Below are 17,353 nucleotides of genomic sequence, written 5' to 3'. Positions count from 1 at the left end.
CTATTTTATCATATCAATACGTCGTTCCTTTGTTCTCTTTTGGTTTTCTTATTTTAAATTAATTGGATATTTTCATATCTCACATATTTGTCCATTGTTGCCTTATCACAAATATCTTTTTATTTCCTTGGGGGCTGGTCCAATGTTTAGAGTGCACACTGTAACGTCACAGTTCACCTTCAAACAATACTTGCCACTTCACATGTGCAAGAACCTCATGAGTGTCTGCCCTTGTCCTGTGCTGGGCACACTCACACTTCGGTCCTGCAGATGCCAGGACCTCGCTATCATTTTTTCCTTACGTGATTTTTAAATGAGGAAAGAGTATCTTTTATATTTACCCAAATAAACAGTCACTGTTTCTAGCTTTTCATGTCTTTGTGTAGATCTGTGTTTCCAGCTGACTTCTTCCAGCTTCGGTGGATCTTCACCCTTAGTTTTCGGAGATGTTTTCACTAGACTAGATTTCTCCGCAGCACCTCAGAGGTTTTACTGCCTTTCAGGCTGCACGGTCTCTGAGAAGTCTGCTGCTGTTTTTGTCCCTCTATGAAGAGTGAATCTCGTTTCTCTGTCTGCATTTTTTCTTTTTATCTGATATGGAGCAATTCAATCATGATGTAGAATTATGTGGTTTTCTTTATATTCCTCCTGACTGAGGTTTGTTAAGATTCTTGGATTTGTGGATTTATTGCTTCCATCAACCAGGGAAACATTTTGGCCATTATTTCTTCCACGGTTGGTTTTTCTCCACCCTCCCCCAGGGCGGCAATGCCATTTACACTACAGTGCTGGATACTGTCCCACAGCGCACTGCGTTCCTGGGTCTTTATTTATTTGATCTCAACTTGCTATCTGGAAATTCCACTTGGCTATTTTTTTTGCAAGGCTTACTGAAGTTGAGTTCTAGGAGTTCTATAAGCGTATATTGTCATGAAATTGCTGCCATAATCAAGACAGAACATTTCCATCACCCAAAAGCATTCCTTCACGTCCCCTCGTAGCCAACCCTGGCTCCCCACCCCCCAGCTCCCAACAACAGACTTTCTCCTGTGCCCATAATTTTGACTTTTCCATAATGTCATATAACTGGAATCATGAAGTATGTAGCTTTTGAGTGCAGGCTTCTGTCAACCAGTGTGGTGGATCTGAGATTCATTCATGCTTTCATTGCTATCAATTCTTTCCTTCTTGTTGCTGAGAATTCCACTGTAAGAATGTATGCTTGGTTAATCCATTCACCGGCTGAAGCCCATGTGGGCTGTTTCCAGTTGGGGTGGTTTTCATTTGAATTGTAAATAAAGCCACCATAAACACTGACATAAAGGTTTTATTGTGAACCTAAGTTTTCATTGCTCTCGGGCAAATACTCAAGGGATTGCTAAGTGATTGCATCATTCAACTTTATGACAAATGGCCAAGCTGCATTCAACGTGTCTGTGTTATCTGCAGTGAGGGTTACCCTTGCTACGCGATCTCACCAGAACGTGGTTTTTCCATTTCTCAACCATTCTGTTGGGTCTGTAGTATTATTTTGTCATGGCAGCAATTTACTTTTTGCTGAAGCCAGTGTTAAACATTTTTTGGTATTTATTTTCCATCGGTGTGTGTACCTTTGTGAAATAGCTCTTCGAATCTTTTGCCCACTTTGAATTGTGTTGGCCGTTTCTTTGTTATTGAGTTCTGAGATTTCTTTATATATTCTAGATCCATTCCTTTACCAGAAATGTGTTTTGCAGATCTTTTCTCTCAGTTTTTGGCTTGTCTTCGTTTACTTGACAGTATCTTTTGAAAAGCAGAAGATACTAACTTTGATGAAAATATTTTGAAGATCCTAACTTTGGTAAAATCTAATTTATGAAGGTTTTCTTTCATGGATCATGTTTTTGGTGTTTTATCTAATAAATCTGCATGACCCAAAGCCACATGTATTTTCTGTTTTCTTGAGATTTTATAATATTAGGTTTTACATTTAGGTCTGTGATTTATTTTTAGTTAACCTCTGTATATGGTGAAAGGGATTTTGTATATATGGAAATCCAACTTTCTAGCACCATATGTACAAAAGCCTATCCTTTCTTCACTGAATCGCCTTTAAACCTGTTTTGAAAATCATCTGACCACATATGTGTGGGCCTATCTCTGACGTCTCTGTTCAATTCTACTGACCTATGAGCTGTGCTGCATGAATACTACGGTGTCTTGGCTACTGTGGCTTCAAAGTAAGTTTTGAAATCAGGGAGCATGCCTCCTTTGACATTTCTTCGCATTTTCAAAATTCTGGCTAATTTTACATACTTTGCCTTTCCATGTAAAATTCTGAAGAAGCATGGCATTTTGCACAAAAATTCCTGCTGGGATTTTTATTGGGACTACAGTGAGTTTGCAGACTAATTTGGTGAGAACTGACAATGTCAAATATTCTAATCCATAACCATGGTACAGCTCAATACTTATTTACATTTCACTCACATTCTTTCAACAGTGTTTTACAATTTTGTTATTTTTTTTTAAATTTTTTTTTTCACGTTTATTTATTTTTGAGACAGAGAGAGACAGAGCATGAACGGGGGAGGGGCAGAGAGAGAGGGAGACACAGAATCGGAAGCAGGCCCCAGGCTCTGAGCCACCAGCCCAGAGCCCGACGCGGGGCTCGAACTCACGGACCGTGAGATCGTGACCTGAGCTGAAGTCGGAGGCTTAACCGACTGAGCCACCCAGGCGCCCCTACAATTTTAAGTATATAGAATGCGTGCAGATTTTATTACTTTGGTATCTAAACATTCATGTTTTCGGTGCTATTACAAACACCGCTTTTTATGTCAATTTCTATTTGTTTATGGCTAGTATTTACAAATACAAAAATCCTTCTCACTGTGTGGACGATGGAGAACCCGTGAAACGCTTCTGGCCGGTTGTGGTCTCTGAAGTCAAGCCCCAGGGTGAGGTGAGAGCTTATGTAACGTTCTAAACAAGGAGTTGGCACACTTTTTCTGCACGTAGAGCTCAAATAGTAAATATCTTTAGGTTTTTCAGGCCATATGTTCTTTATAGCAATTACTCAGCAGCTACCCCGCTGTCATAGAGGCACAGACGATACATTCGTGAGCACGCACGGCTGTTTTCCAATAAAACTTCACTTACAAAAATGGGTGGTGGGCGGGAGTAGCTTGCTGTCTCTTGTCCTAAACAACACTTGCTGCTAAGCTGGAATCCCAGGGCTCTGAATGCTGGTCCCTGCAGGTAGACCCTGGGACTCTGAACGCTGGTCGGTGCAGGTATCGGAAAGGGAATGGGCTGTGGGAGGGTTTGGTCAGCACTCACACGGTCACCTTGGATCAAATAGGGACAAATAATCCCAGGAGGGAGGAAGGACTTAAAAACCCATCAACGGCCTGTTAGAATTCCAGCTTGTCAACTGTAATCATGGTTTCCTGTGGACTTGGGGCCCATGGCTTCACTACCCCATTACTGCCTGCCCTTTGAAGATCTCCACAGAGGCACGTACCTGTGGTTGTGACAACACCGTCAGCCCCACACAGAGCCAGACACGCACAATGGCATGTGAAACCTCGCACCTGTCAAGGAGAAAGCACTGAGAAGGCATGCCTGGTGCGTTGCGGGTCCGTGACAGGTGTGGCATCAAACTCTCCCCCACAGGGGAGGTGGCTGAGCCCGCGGGGACAGGGCCAGTCTGCCACGTCTTCGGAACAAAGTTGTGTGCCGAACCTTAAGGATGAGCCTGTTCTGAGTAGAGAGGACAAAAGGCTGTGTATTTACAAGCAGGCACGGTCGTCTGATTCCACTGTTATCACTGAGTGCCTACGGTGGGCCAGGCCTGTGACAGCCGGAGGGCGGAGCACGACAGAACCGGGCCCTGCCCAACCCAGGTCTCTGGTTCTCAGAGGAACCCTGCGGGGAGGGCTGGGAGGAATCAGCCCCTGCGTGTCAGCCCCTCCAGGGCAGATTGTGCCCGGGGAACGTCTGCCAGGTCTGGAGACACTTTCGGTTGTCACAACCAGCGATGAGGTGCTCTTGGCCATCTAGGGGGTGGGGGCTGAGGATGCTGCTGCACACACTTCAGTGCCCTGGACGGCCCTGCACTGGGAAAACTGTGTCCTGAGGGCCAGCTGTGCTGAGAGGGGAAACCTCCTAAGGTCACAGGGCTCCTCTGCAGCTGCTCTGGGACTGAGGTCTATGCAGGAGGTAATTACCCTCAGAACCCCTGCACTCAACACAGCTCGCTTCAGAGAAAACAAGTCTAAGCGTTACAGCGTCTATATAGGCTGGCTGTTCTCAAACCAGGGCAGGGGCACGGGACCCCCTGAAGCAACGTGGGGAAAGAACGTCTTTACTCCAGTAGAACTAGCTGAACCCCACCTTCTCCCAGGACAAACTGCTCTGTGACATAATGTGCAAAACCGTGTCACTTCTTGTCCTGAGCTGCCTCCTGGGCTCTGTGCTGTGGTTCCGGGCATCGTGGTCAGGATCCCGGAGAGCAGGACTGTGTGTGCGCCGTGCCTTAGCGTGGCACACGGAGCTGCCCGCGCACGGTGCGATGCCTGTACCACTGTCCTCCTAGTACAACCCGCTCCAGCTGTGGCCCGGACACCAAGGCTGCCAGGGGGGCCGGGGACATTGTGTGGGGGGCTCAGACCGTGCGGGTGACACAGCCGCTGGGACACGAGACACAAGAACACTGCAGGCCACAGGCTCCAGGCCACATGCCTGCGGAGTCCCACGGCGGCTCTGCTTAGTACACACCCTCCAGGTGCGTCGTGCGTACATGTGTACAGATACATGCACACACCACATCCACGCAAATGGGGACATGCACGTACAAATACGTGCACACACCACCCACATCCATGCATACGGGGACACGCACGTGTGCACAGCGCACCCACACCACACACGTGTCCATTCGTCCGTCACCAGAGATGACAAACACGTCTAACTGGTGTCTAAAACACCTTTACACTCGGGGAACCAAACTTTCCTTGATGTAAGGATTGCCGTCAAAGCTTTCATGCTTATCCGCGGCCAGGGAGCGGAGCAGTTGGCACTCAGAAGCCGCAGGCGGGCTAAATGCCCGGACAGGGCCGGCCGCCGCCTTGCAGGGGCGCCTCAGAAGCAAGACCCACGCCCCCTCCATCTTGCCTCCTGCCCTGCAGCCCGAGCACAGACGGCTTGCCCAGAAGATAAGAACGATGCGCTTTCCATCCGGGGCTCTGGCTTGACCAGCTGACCTGGCTGCGCTGCTACATGGGGGTGAGGTGCCCGGCGGTAGAGTCAACAAAACCCGAGCCTCGACAGATCTTAGATTAGGCACTGCTTCACTTTTATTTTCCTTTCCACGAGGTAGTACCGTTCCTCAAGATAGGGACACAGTCTTGCACATTATTTTACGGCGGAGACCTACATCTGTCTCTGTTTGTGTTTTGGGTTCGTTTTGCAGTAGATGAACCAGCGCCCGCGCCTCTTCACCCGGTAGCAGTCCCGACAGCGCTCCTTGATGACGCCCTTGGTCTTGAAGCCCAGGGCAAGCTGCAGGCCGGGCAGGAGGCCGCCGGGCAGGGGCCGGGGTCCCGCGGGCCCCGCGGTGCGAAGAGGTCCCGCCAGGAGAGTGGAGAGCGTGCGGGGCTTCGCCGGCCCGGGGCTCCCCCGGAGCAGCGGGCTCAGGGCGCACGCCAGCATCTTCGCCACGAGCACGCGGGCCATGTGGTGGCCGGGCCTGCGGGGGACCGAGAAACAATCCGTATGGCCTCCGCGCGGGAGGAGGAGTTTCGCCGCCAGCACACCCCCCCCCCCCCCCCCCGGCCTCTCCGCCGCCACTCGGCTGTCCCGGGGCCCTTTCCCTGGCTCCCCCGCCCCTCGTCTGTCTTCGGGCCCCGGGGGAGCCCGCCGGCCGGGGACAGCATCCCTCCGGGGCGTGGACAGCCCGGACCTGCGGCCGCGACGCACCCGGGGACTCCCGAGCCTCCGCCCCCTCCTCCTCCCCGGCCCCACGCGACCCCCAGGACCACAGACCTGGGAAGAAGGTGCCGGGGACTGTCGCCTGCGCGCCTCGCATGCGCCTGCGCAATGGGACGGAGAAGCCGCCGGCCGCAGTGTCCGCCAGAAAAAAAGATGGCGGCAGGGTCACGTGGTCGTCCCCGCAGCGCCGGGCACAGAGGCGGAGCTGCAGGAGCCCCAGCTACCCCTGCGCGGACGCCCTCCCGCCACTGGGTACCTACGGCCTCGGAGGCTGACAAAATGGGAACAGAAATACACATCTGGAATGAAAAATAAGTCACAACCAAGTAGACGTTTAAAAAAAACGAATACCGGCTCAAAACAAAAATCTAGAAGAATTCACACGTTTGTATTAAGTGCACATCCTGGGAGAAATGTGTTGAGGCTCAGGGAAGCAGTGGCGATAGGCACTGGTCCTAACTGGTTGCAGTTAGATATCTTTTTTTCCCGCCCGTATTCTTTAACGAGACACTTCAAACAAAAGGTGAAGGACTACGGTGAGCACCCATCTACCCACCACCAGAGTCCACACTGAACCCAGTGCATGTTGTCATTCCGGGTATGTGTGCCCACCCATCCATCTACTGTCCGTGCACACGGAGGCGACCTGCAGATGGCGGCCCATCTGCGCACCATCGATAAGGCAGCGAGCTCACTCTTGCACCTGCCCAGGTGAGCTTTGGCCCTGCCTCTGGGTACCTGTTTGTGGGCATCTTTCCGTTCTGAGATTTCCGGTGCATCTCGTCTCTCCTCACCTTGCTGAGTTCTCTTCCACCTCCCGGAATCCGGGCTGTGGGTGTCCTCAACTCCTGGCGGGTGGGGGGGCATCCCCACCCTAGCTCTGAACTCTGAGTCTGCCCCCGTGCCCACCGCCCTCGGCGTAATTGGCTCTCCTGACCCATCTATGAACAGGCAGTTCGGAGAAGCACCGGGACCGCCATCGCGGGTCTGCATAGGTGTGCTCTAGAGCAGGGCGCCCTCGGGGCTGATCTGCATGGGGATGACATCGAATGTGTCCTACTGGTAGCTTCACTGGAGTTCTGCTGCAGAAATCCCAATTTCTGCTATCCCCGCGCCCACACAGAAATGCGCGCTGCGCAACGTGAATGTACATACAGTTTAGGCAATGCAAGGACCCTTCGCCAATAAAAACATTAGATACCTAACCTCCTTCCATGATTATCAATTGTCATCGAATGTGAAGAGTGCCCTTTCATTTTCCATCCTGCTCTGCCGTAGCCCTGGCAGGAGGGCCACTCAGCAGTCGATAAATGCTCAGGTTGCGCACAAATTTTCCCGCCTTTTCAGTACTGAGCCTCGGCCCCACCGTTGCACCTGCTGGGAGGCACTCGCCCGAGCGCACTGCGCTTGCGCGTCCCCGCCCCTAGCGTAAGTCGCCGCAGCAAGAGCCCCTCCCCTCCCCCGCGGAAGCCGTGCGCACGCGTCAGCGCGTCGGTGCGCCGGGTCAGGGGTCAGCCCGCAAAGATGGCGGCGACGGTGACCTTCTGCCGGCTGCTGGGCCGGAGCGGTCCGGCGGCGCTGAGCCTGCCCCGTGGCGCCAGGTGTCTAGGGGTGCGGACTTCACCGACCGGGGAGAAGATTACGCACACCGGCCAGGTAACCGCCGCGGCGTGGAGGACGCCCTCCATCTCGGCTTCCCGTTCCTCCGGTCCCCTCCCCCTGCGGCAGGGGGACGCGCCGGCCGGTGGGCAGGGTCTCGCAGTCCCGGGCCGGCCCCCCGTTCACATTAGGGTGGGTGTGTGCGGGGGTCCCACGCTCTGACCGACGAGACGGAAGCCGCCCCACCCCCACGGCCGCCGCCGTGCCTCTGCAGTCAGGGTGGGCTCGTCCTCCGAGCGTCGCCAGCTCCAGCATCAGGCCCGTCCCTGTGGACAGGCTGACCGTTGGGGCCCGCGTGCGCTTCCTGTCGTGTCCGCGGTGCTAGGCCGTACATTTTCACAAGCCGAGGGGCCGCTGTAGTCTAAAACAGAAGGCGGAAAAGTGAGCGAGGTACCTGTGTTATTAAGGAGTCCCCTAGCCGACACTTTTATCCGATGTCGGCCAGAGGTGAAAGAAAATTGGGGGTGCCCCTCCTCTGCCCGAGTTGGTCTCTGCTCTTTCAGACCGCACCTCGCTACCTTCCGATTCCGATTGTTGTCCCGTCTCACCTTCGGTATCTCGCTGGAGAATGCCCCTGGTCACGAAGTTACACTTTGCGCCTCACGCACTTGGTCATGAGTGGCCAGAATGTTAAGAGAAAACACTTTCCTGTACTGTTTACTCTTGGTATGAAGTGACTTCTTCCCGGATCAGGCTGTGAAAATCATATAAGGTCTTTTTTTTTTTTTCAGGCTTATGATGATAAAGACTACAGGAAAATCCGATTTGTAGGTCGCCAGAAAGAGGTAAGCCAAACGTCTAGTGAAAGAGAGGTAGGCCTTGGTAAAACCTTTATGTAACCAACAGGAAATAAAAGTTAATCTCTGGACTTAAATTCTCAAACTGGGGGTGGCACCCTGGAGGCTGTGGAAGTTTGCCTGTCTTTGAAATGCTGAATGTGCCTGTATTTGTTTTGTCCCCCCCCCCCCCCATTTTAAAGTGACATCTTGTGTCTCTCGGTTTCTGTATAAATGGGAGTGATCTTTTTTACCCTCTCCATTTCTGTGTCTTCTACTCCTGAGATCTTCAGATAAAAGGAAGTCACAGCAGCTTTTAAAAATTACTCTTTTGGTCACTCTTTGGAGTACGCTTCTCATATTTACTGCCAGACAGACCAGACTGTGTTCTCACAGGGACGGACATGCACACGCTGAAACCAGCACGAGGGTTGTCCTTCCCCACGTGGGTCTGACGGCTCACCCACCGTGTAACCGCTGGAGACAGGGCTGACGGTGGAGTCAGCCCGCAGGGGCCTGTTCGCGTCCTGGTTCCTCACCCGCGCTGCCAGCTCCCCAGTCTCCGTACGTGTTGGTTCGGCCGGTTTTCCACTTCTGAGTCCATTTGTTTTCCACGGTCGCCCTGAGTCCGTCCTTCCCTCAGTCAACCTTCTCCTTGCTCCTCAGTTGTCCCTAAATCGTGTTCCCTTCCCCGCTGATCTTGGTTACATTGTCCGCTCTTAGCGTCTACATTTCTACTTCCATTCCTGCTTTGTGGGCCTGGTGGGGCAGGTGGAGGAGGTGGAGTTTGGTGCCCTGTGGGGAATGCATGGGTCCTGAAGCTTGGGGGTTGTCCCTGTGGCCTGGCCCCCGGCCCCCTACCTCAGCTCTTCTGATGTTCCAGCAAGCACCTGGGTCTGTCACAAGCTCCTCTCTGCTGGAAACTGTGTGGCCTCTGGCTTCTGATTGCTGGGGCCGGAGGGGCGGGGGTAGGGGGTGGTGGGGGAGGGTAGGGGGCGGTGGTGGCAGAGGGGTTGCATCAGGGAAGCAACCTAAAATTGAAACCGAACAAACAAAATCAGAGTTGGCGAAGCGAGTAAAGTGGGAACGGGGCAGTGCTGAAGGTGTCGCCTCACTCTGTGAGCTCCCCCAGGTCTGCACCCCTCTCCCAGCTCCGTGTGTGCGTGGCCTTCTCCTGGCTGAGATCGTGAGGGCCCAGGGGCACATCTTCACGTTGTAAAGGTGCACAGTGTGTCTGTAAGTGGTGAGTAGGCATCCGCTCCCGCTTTCCTTCCTTCTGGAAGAAGTTAACACAGCTGGGCGTCGCATTCATAGGCGTGGCTCTTCTGAAACATTTCCCTTCCCAGGTATATACTCTCTGTCTTGGCAGTGGGGTGAATGGGGTCCACGGGCCTTTGGCTTCCTGGGGTGGGGGGCATGGCCTGTCCGTATGTTTACCCCCCGGACCCAGAGGAAAACCCTTGAAACTGAGTTCCTAAACTGCGGGGTCCAGACACTGCTGGCCCTGGGTGCTGAGCCTTGTGGCTCGTGGCTCTGCAGCCCTGTGCTGGGTCCTGCTCCGCGTGTCTGAGCTCGCCCTCCTGGCACCGGCTGGGTGGCCCCTGAACCTGTGTCACCCCAAAGCACCCGTGGACACCACTGTCCAAAAGTCCTAAGGGGCGTTTTTGAGCATTTTCTCCAAATGTAGCTTCCTTTTTAATTTGGATGAAAACTTGAGTTTTTATTTTGACTTGAAAATTATATACGTGTGTGTGTGCACGTACGTTTAGCTGGGTATAAATGTTGGTATTAGTATGAAAACAGTCGATATTCTAAGTAATTGGATTGGGGCTTTTACTTTGCTTTAAATCTCTAGCTCTCCATGAACACGGTTAACGTCCTGCAGGACACTGGTTGCTCAACTAGGCTGCGATTCCTTTTTGTACAGATCAGTACTGTCTCGTGTGGTCCCGTGTTTTGTGTTGTGTCTTTGAACTGCACTTTCCATAGGAACTGTTGCTGCCAAAACACCAACTAAAAAATACAAACAGCTCACTAGGTATTTGGACCTAAACATGTTTGTGCCCAAGTCGGTTGACCAAGAGGCACATAACCAGGTAGTTTCATGTTTGTTACACTAGTGACGCGTATAGGACAGGTGTCCAGCCATCGGTTTATGGCTTGTGACACAGCGTGTGCTCACAGCTGAGGTGAAGCATGCGGGGCGCCGTGGCATTTCTCTGTTCGTCCCTTGGAAGGGCTGGGGACGCTCCTGGCCGTGCCCGTGGGAACCGGGTCAGCAGCTGGGTGCGCTCTGGCGCTGGGACTGGGCCCTGCTTCCTCTGCGGCTCAGTGTATGTGTTCCTGCGGTTGGCCTGAGTCCTGGGAACGAGACGTTCATCACGGTAGGTCAGGGTCACCTACTGAGTGACGGGGAGCTGAGTGACGGGGGCAGTCCTGTGTCAGTCTCCGGTGTCAGCTGCCCTTCCCGCGGGAGATAGTGGTCTGTCTGACTGCCGTGATGGGACCTGGGGGTTTGTTAGTGTGCCCTTTGTGACACATTTGTCACTTAGGTACACACCATACTGTTTTACAGCACGAGGCTTTATTTGTGGGGCGTGTGGCTCTGTCTGCAGCAGAGGTGAGTGAGCACGACATCCCTCCCTCCGCAGCCCGCCGTAAGGTGCCGGCATCGGGAGCGGCGGGGCCGTCCACAGGGGCGCCGAGCTCAGAGCGCTGGTAGGACAGTGCGTCCACACCCAGCGCGTCCGTATCCCGCCTCCACGCTGCCTGGCCTCCCCACGCACCTGGTGTGTTGGCTCGAACGTAGCCGTACTTCCCAGTAACTTCCTACTGTGTTTCTGGAAATAGAAGCTGGAGGAAAGGTCTTACAAAGTCAGGGTCTGTAACCGTAAAGCTTTTTAAGAAACAACTAAACTTTTCCAAAATGTCCCCATCCTGTGGATTTGGGGCGTCAGGTCTGGTGAGGTGCCTGGGAGAGCGAGGGGCTGGGCCGCTCTGGGTCCCGCATCCTCTGGACGGAGTCAGCTGGCTCCGGAGAATCTGAGGTCAGTTGTGCCTTTCTGACCTACTCCTGGGTTTATCACCCCGGATTCAGAGGCCCCACCCCCCTATTGGTAAAGATGGTGCCTAACCTTTGTTTCCTTATCTTCACTGAGGCGGTAGGCAGGGTTCTGGGCACACGGGGTGGGGACCCGCACGGCCTGGTCACCGGGACTGACCCAGCGCGCACACTTCCTGTCTTGTCTCCTGGGGCATCTGTTGGGGACGCGCGATGTTCTGCCGCTGACGGCGTTCCGGCTACCGTGCGCCTCGGTCACGTGACCCTCAGCCTCCGGGCGCGGGTGACCTTCCACGTGTGGCCATGCCGCTGTTTCCCTGCCTGGGTGGGTGGACGATGCTAGATCTGGAGGTGCCGTCGAGCGAGCTGCTCCTTGTTGGCCTGAGCGGGGTCCACACCTGCCGACGACGGTGAGAGCGGGGTCCCGATGGCTGCGGACGACGGCGTCAGAGAGGAGGGCGAGCCGGGGCAGGGACCTCCCGAGGGAGGCCCTTCGGGAGAGGAGGCTGCGGCCCCTGGCACGGCCGGCCCACCGCGGCGGGACACCGGAGTCAGCCCCCACACCGGGTCGTGGGCTCGCCAGGGACCGTGTGGTCTCGGCTTCAGCCCTTTCCCTGGACACCGACGCTGATGCTCCACGTGTACGGCCTCCCCGGCCCTCCAGGCTTTGTCTGCGTGGCGTCCACCAGGTGGCCCCGAGTGGCGGGCTCGTTGCGAATCACGTACGAGCCAGGTGGGCCCCCTGGCCCGTGTCCGAATTTTGCCACGGTGGCTTGTCGTCAGAGCCGTGAGGTGCCGAGCCGGGACATTCGAGGGGCCTTTTCAATGCGGAGGGAACGTATCACGGCCCCCTGGTCCTGTGAGCCCAGCCGCTCCGATTCAGCAGCTTCCAGCGGCCGTGCCGGCTTCCGCTCTGTCCGGCAGCGCCCTGCTGCCCGCCAGCGCCGGCCGGCCGAGCAGGTCGTGACGTCGCGTCGCTCCGTGACGTTGGGTTCACCGGGACGCACGTGTGTCCCGGAGATGCCAACGTGACTGCAGCACCACTTCCCGTGAGTGAGGTTCCAGTGAGTCCTTGAAGCGTCCAGGGGGTGGCAAGTGCGCTCGGAGTGTCTCGTTACTAAAAATTTCATTTTACGTTTGTATCTTGGAGCCTAAGCTCTGTGCACTGCTGACGTGTCTCAGTTTCTTTTAACTTTATGTGTTGCCCCCCCCCCACCCCGCGCCCCCTCCTATCTGTCCATTTGTGTCCTTGGAGCTCACTTGTCAAAAGACGCGTGTCATTTTCTCCTGTGGGGTCACCCGCAGCTGGGTCTTCCTGACTGTGGTCCTTAGAGGTGTTTGTGCCTCTGTTCTGTGAGTGTCTAACGGGGGCGGGGTCAGGTCTGACTCCTGGTCTCTTCATGGCGAGGTTCCTGCATGGGGCGCTTCCAGCCTTGAGATGCAGTTTCCCTGGGGCGGGGGTGGGGGTGGGGGGCGGGCCGAGGGTCACGTTCTCTTGCGTCCCGGTAGCCCGAGGACCTGCGTGAAAAGAAACTTTGGGCGGCCTGAGGAAGGTGGAAGAAATCGGTTCTCTGCTTTTGTTTATGGGTTTTTATCTCTAGTAAGGCGCTTACTGAATTTTTAAAGTCTGTAAAGTCACAGACTTGAGCCTAGCGTGTTTTGGTGCCTGCAGTTACCGTGAGTGCCATTGTCCCTTGGATTTCCTCCCCTGCCCTCTCCTCCCTCCTCTGCCCGGCCCTCCCCAGTTGGGTGTTTCCCCAGGTCGGCTGCCCTCTGGGGGCTGTATTCCTCTCCGCTGTGACAGCGGGGTGCTGCTGGGGACAGTCCCTCCCGTGGCTCTTCCTGACCTGTCCCAGTGGCTGGCTGGTGCGGGGAGGGGAGCCTGGGACAAAGCCCACCGGGCAGTTGTTAACGGTCTGGAATCCAGGTTCTGGCAAGTGAGAGAAGTGACGGGGGTTTGTATTCAAATTCTTGCACTGTTTCTGTACGTTTGAAATTGCAGAAGCGCGTATGTGTCTGCACTCAAGACACTTGTGTGCGACTGTGCCCGTGCCGGCTGGACCTGGGGGCCTGGGGGCACTGTCCACATAAACTTGAATTGCATGAAATTATGAAGCTGTTGTTTTTGGCTCTACGAATTTTTCTTTTCCTCTTGTTCCAGGTGAATGAAAACTTTGCCATCGATTTGATAGCTGAGCAGCCCGTGAGTGGAGCTGACCGTCGGGTGGTCGCGTGTGACGGCGGCGGGGGGGCTCTTGGCCACCCGAAAGTGTACATAAACCTGGTACCGTGTCCCCTGTCCTTGCTGTCCTAGTCCGAGGTGCCCTGTTGAGAGCGGCCGCCGCAGTGCCGACCTCGACCGCCCACCTTCCCGCTCGATCTGCCCGTGGACCCTGCCGCAGGGACCCCGTGAAGGGCACCTGTCCCCCGGGACGCGCCTTCACGCCTTGGGATGCGTAGTCTCGCGCTGGGACGCGCCGTGAGGTGCTGTGTGAAGTACTTTGTGTGGCCAGCGCCGACTGTCCACTCTCCTTCCACGCGCCTGCTCTGTCTTCCTGGGACCGTTGTTTCGGGCCCTGTGCACGTGGATGGGTGCGCAGAGCCTTAGGGAAGATGAGACGCGGGGCCGTTAGCGGAGAAGGCGACCAGGGGCTGGGGCTCAGCTGCTGTGGCGTCATGGAGGGGAAGGGGGTCAGCAGTGCCCCGCTGTCCCGTCCGCCAGGGGCCGGCGTGCGCCCGGACCGGACCCCGGTCCGGGGGTGTGCGGGTGGGCCTCTGCTCAGCACCCCACGCGCTCCCGTCCGTTGAGTTCTGTGCTCAGGGCCAGAGCTCTGCCGTCCCGGGCCGGGAGGGCAGATGGGCGTCGAGCTAAGGCCCCAGGCGGCCGCTGTGCCCATCCCCGCTCCCTGTGGTGCTCTTTCGAGAGGACCACAGGTTCTGGCATAGGTGCTGAGCTGGGGTTCAGTCCGCTGCCCCGGCTGCAGCGAGTCAGGGTGTAGCGAGACCTGGGCCCCCGTGCCACCATGGTTCTTGGTCCCGTAGCGACCTCAGAGCTTTTCCGCCGTCTCTAGGTGAGGCTGTAACTCAGGTCCGTGTCTGGTGTCGCAGTGTTTACACTTGGAGTAGAATGTGGAAACATGAGATCTCTCCTCTTGAATCTTTTCAGGACAAGGAAACCAAAACTGGGACGTGCGGCTATTGTGGACTGCAGTTCAGACAGCAGCATCACCATTAGCGTGGCCAAGCTGTGCACGCGCGGGCGTCTCCGCCTTAACACGCAGCAGCCAAGAGCCCGGTGCTGTCACGGGGCGCCGCCGGCTGAATAAAGGGCGTCGTGACCCAGGACGGCGAGCCGCACGCGTGCTGCTTTCAGAGAGGACTTGGGAACGAGCACCCACCTGGAAGGGCAGGGTCCTCCTCCGGGCGCGCGGGGGGCCTCGCGGCACCTCCTGCGATCCGGGTCACCGCACCGGGTGGCCGAGGGGCGGGAGGGAGAAGGGCTTCTCCGATTTTGCGGACGAATTGGAGGTTCGTCAGGCTTAGGAGCTCCCACAGGGGCCGGTGCTGGGTTCAGGCCTCCACCCTCTGACTGGAAGCGTGTGCTCTCCCTGCCACTCCCCTGCGCTTCATTGTCCTCATCTTTAGGGTGAAATATAGACTCTTAAAGCCCGGGAACTAAGCATCTTCGGAAGGTACGGTCACCTACGGGCCAAATTCAAGGCAATCCGTGTAATGAAAAGAGGAATGGGTGTGAGGTGACACAGAAGTAACAGGACTTTAGAGGGGAGGGGAAGGAGGCTGGGTGCAGCCCCCGTGGGCTCTGACCTGTGGCCCGTGGGGTCCCGGAGGAGGCTCCTGACGCAGATGGAAGGTGAGGCCCTGACTAAGCCAGGAAGGAAGGAAGGAAACCCACAGACCACGGGGCCCCCGCACCCCAGGGGGACCCGTGAGAAAGGACAGCGGGGTGTGTTCTGATCACAAAGCACTGAAGCCCGAGCCTTTAGGGGCCAGAGGAAAGGAAACTGTTCGGGCGTCAGGAAGAAGGAATAGATCACCCAGTGCAGAGGTTTGCGTAGGGCGCCTCGGTTTTCAGTTCTGGAAGCTGGACACAGGAGTAGTGTCACTGGCCTAGGGCAGTCAGGAGTCCTGTGCACAAGGTCGTCCCCCACGGCATGTGGAGAACGCCATCTCCGGCAAGGGAAGGCGCCCCCTGGGAGTGCACAGTGGGTCCTCGTGAAGCTCCTTGGCTGGAGCCACACAGGAAGGTGGGCCTCTGAGCAAGTGTGGGAGGAGGGGCGGGGTGGGGGGAAGGGGCCAAGGGACCCTGAGGCCCTGGGGCAGGGGAAGGGGAGTGGGAGGATGCACATGTGAGGGAAACCACGTTGCCTGTGTCTAGTAACCTCAGGGACTGTCCGACTACAGCTGGCTGGCTGCGTGGGGTGGGGCACGGGTGGGGGTCAGGGGGTGTCCGTACATAGAGCACGGGGGTGGGGGGGCCCGATGATGTCATCGTGCAGAGCAGTGGTGGGGGGCAGGTGGCATCACCATGCAGAGGTTCAGGGACCTGGGTGAGATTGTCATCCACATGAAGGCCAGGGGTGCGGGGTCCCGTGACCTCACGCGGAGGCGGGTGTGCTCGAGTGACGTCATCGTGTGAAGCATGGGTGTGGAGTCGGGTGACCGCCTCATGCAGAGCACGGGACACGTGGCCTGGGTGATGTCATCAGGCGGAGCGGGGAGGCGTGGGGGGCCCCAGTGATGTCATCCACGGGAGTATCTGGGGCAGGTGGGGGGTTTCTGGATGATGTCAGCCCTGAGCCCCTGTCCGCTGCCTGGCCAGGTAGGGGTCCTCCTGGGCCGAGCATGCCGGGAAGGGGCTGGTGACCCAGTGTGTCTGTGTGTGGCAGTCGCCTGGCTCTCCGGTGGGATGTGCTGGGGACCCCCTCCCACCGCGGGGTTGGTGACCTCCTGAGGACGAGTAGGTGGGCGCCACAGACACCGGGGCGTCCAGGGAGGAAAGGCTACTGCAAACCGGGGGCTCAAAACCCAGGACCGCGGCCAGAAGTCTGGAATGGGGTGGCCCCAGGGCCCCGGCGCCCTCCCTCCGAAGGCACAGGCAAGCCTCCTCCGGGCTCCCTGTGGCTTCTGGGCTCGCAGGCCATCGCCCTTCTCTGCCTCGCCCCTCTTCTGTCCGTCATGCCCCTGAGTGTCCTGTCTGAGCACGGTCATCGGCAGGGGCCCTGCTCCACTGTGACCTCGTCTTCACCAGTGACCCCTGTGAAGACTGGGTTTCTAAATAAGGCCTGTTCTTGCACTCAGTGGTTGAGGGTTTGGGGGACACGTCCCCCCCAGGGAACGTGGGAGCGGGGTACATGCTCCTGCCACCTGGCATCAGGGCAGACCGCACCCTGAGAGTCTGGGCGTGTGCCCAGAGGGACGGCGTGTCCTGGCAAGGAGCCATGGGAGAAGAGGGGGTTCGCCTTCCCTTTATGAGAACGTTTTCTGCATAAACACACACGTTTGACAAGTTTGCGTAAGGTGAAAACGCAACATTCTGTCTCCCAGTTAACCCTGAGACATAAAAATGGAAATACGTATTTCTGGAGCCAGAGGAAGCAAACGAAAACCCACTAAAGTCGGAACAGCCAAATGCAGGTTTCTCGAGAGGGACCAGAGGCACTGAGGAGCAGTGGAGGTCCCAGCCTGAGGGCAGCCCCCTCCTCCCGGCTCTGAGAGCCACTTCCTGATCTGTGCTGAGTGGGTCCGGTGACAGTGCTGTGTGTGCGCCTCGTGGGGCCGCCCCTGCCCCCAGCGGGCCTCCGGGGCCAGGCTGCCCCCTGTAGTGCAGGTGGGAAGCTGAGGGAGGCCTCTCCTGACCGCCCAC

The 17,353-nt window shown here is 56.5% G+C and overlaps 2 protein-coding genes across 3 annotated transcripts; one reads left to right on the top strand and one right to left on the bottom strand.

Annotated features, from left to right (window-relative positions):
• Positions 1-5,316: 5,316 nt before the first annotated feature.
• MRPL36 (mitochondrial ribosomal protein L36) lies at positions 5,317-8,051 on the bottom strand. 2 transcript variants are annotated; one of them, XM_053202453.1, is made up of 2 exons: positions 8,027-8,051; positions 5,317-5,731 (listed from the first exon to the last, which is right to left on the bottom strand). In XM_053202453.1, the coding sequence occupies exon 2, from the start codon at positions 5,716-5,718 to the stop codon at positions 5,416-5,418; it is 303 nt and encodes a 100-aa protein (XP_053058428.1). In that variant the 5' UTR covers positions 5,719-5,731; positions 8,027-8,051; the 3' UTR covers positions 5,317-5,415. The 2 variants fall into 2 exon arrangements, with proteins under 2 accessions (XP_053058428.1, XP_026929536.1); XM_027073735.2 differs by lacking the exon at positions 8,027-8,051 and adding an exon at positions 6,028-6,287.
• Positions 7,462-14,812, top strand: NDUFS6 (NADH:ubiquinone oxidoreductase subunit S6). Its single transcript, XM_027073748.2, has 4 exons — positions 7,462-7,629; positions 8,364-8,417; positions 13,631-13,753; positions 14,636-14,812. The coding sequence occupies exons 1-4, from the start codon at positions 7,498-7,500 to the stop codon at positions 14,702-14,704; spliced, it is 378 nt and encodes a 125-aa protein (XP_026929549.1). The 5' UTR covers positions 7,462-7,497; the 3' UTR covers positions 14,705-14,812.
• The last annotated feature ends 2,541 nt before the right edge of the window (positions 14,813-17,353 follow it).

Source organism: Acinonyx jubatus, chromosome A1 (genome assembly GCF_027475565.1).
Source record: "Acinonyx jubatus isolate Ajub_Pintada_27869175 chromosome A1, VMU_Ajub_asm_v1.0, whole genome shotgun sequence".
In the NCBI taxonomy this organism is placed as follows: domain Eukaryota; kingdom Metazoa; phylum Chordata; class Mammalia; order Carnivora; family Felidae; genus Acinonyx; species Acinonyx jubatus.
This window is presented reverse-complemented; position numbering and strand designations above follow the sequence as displayed.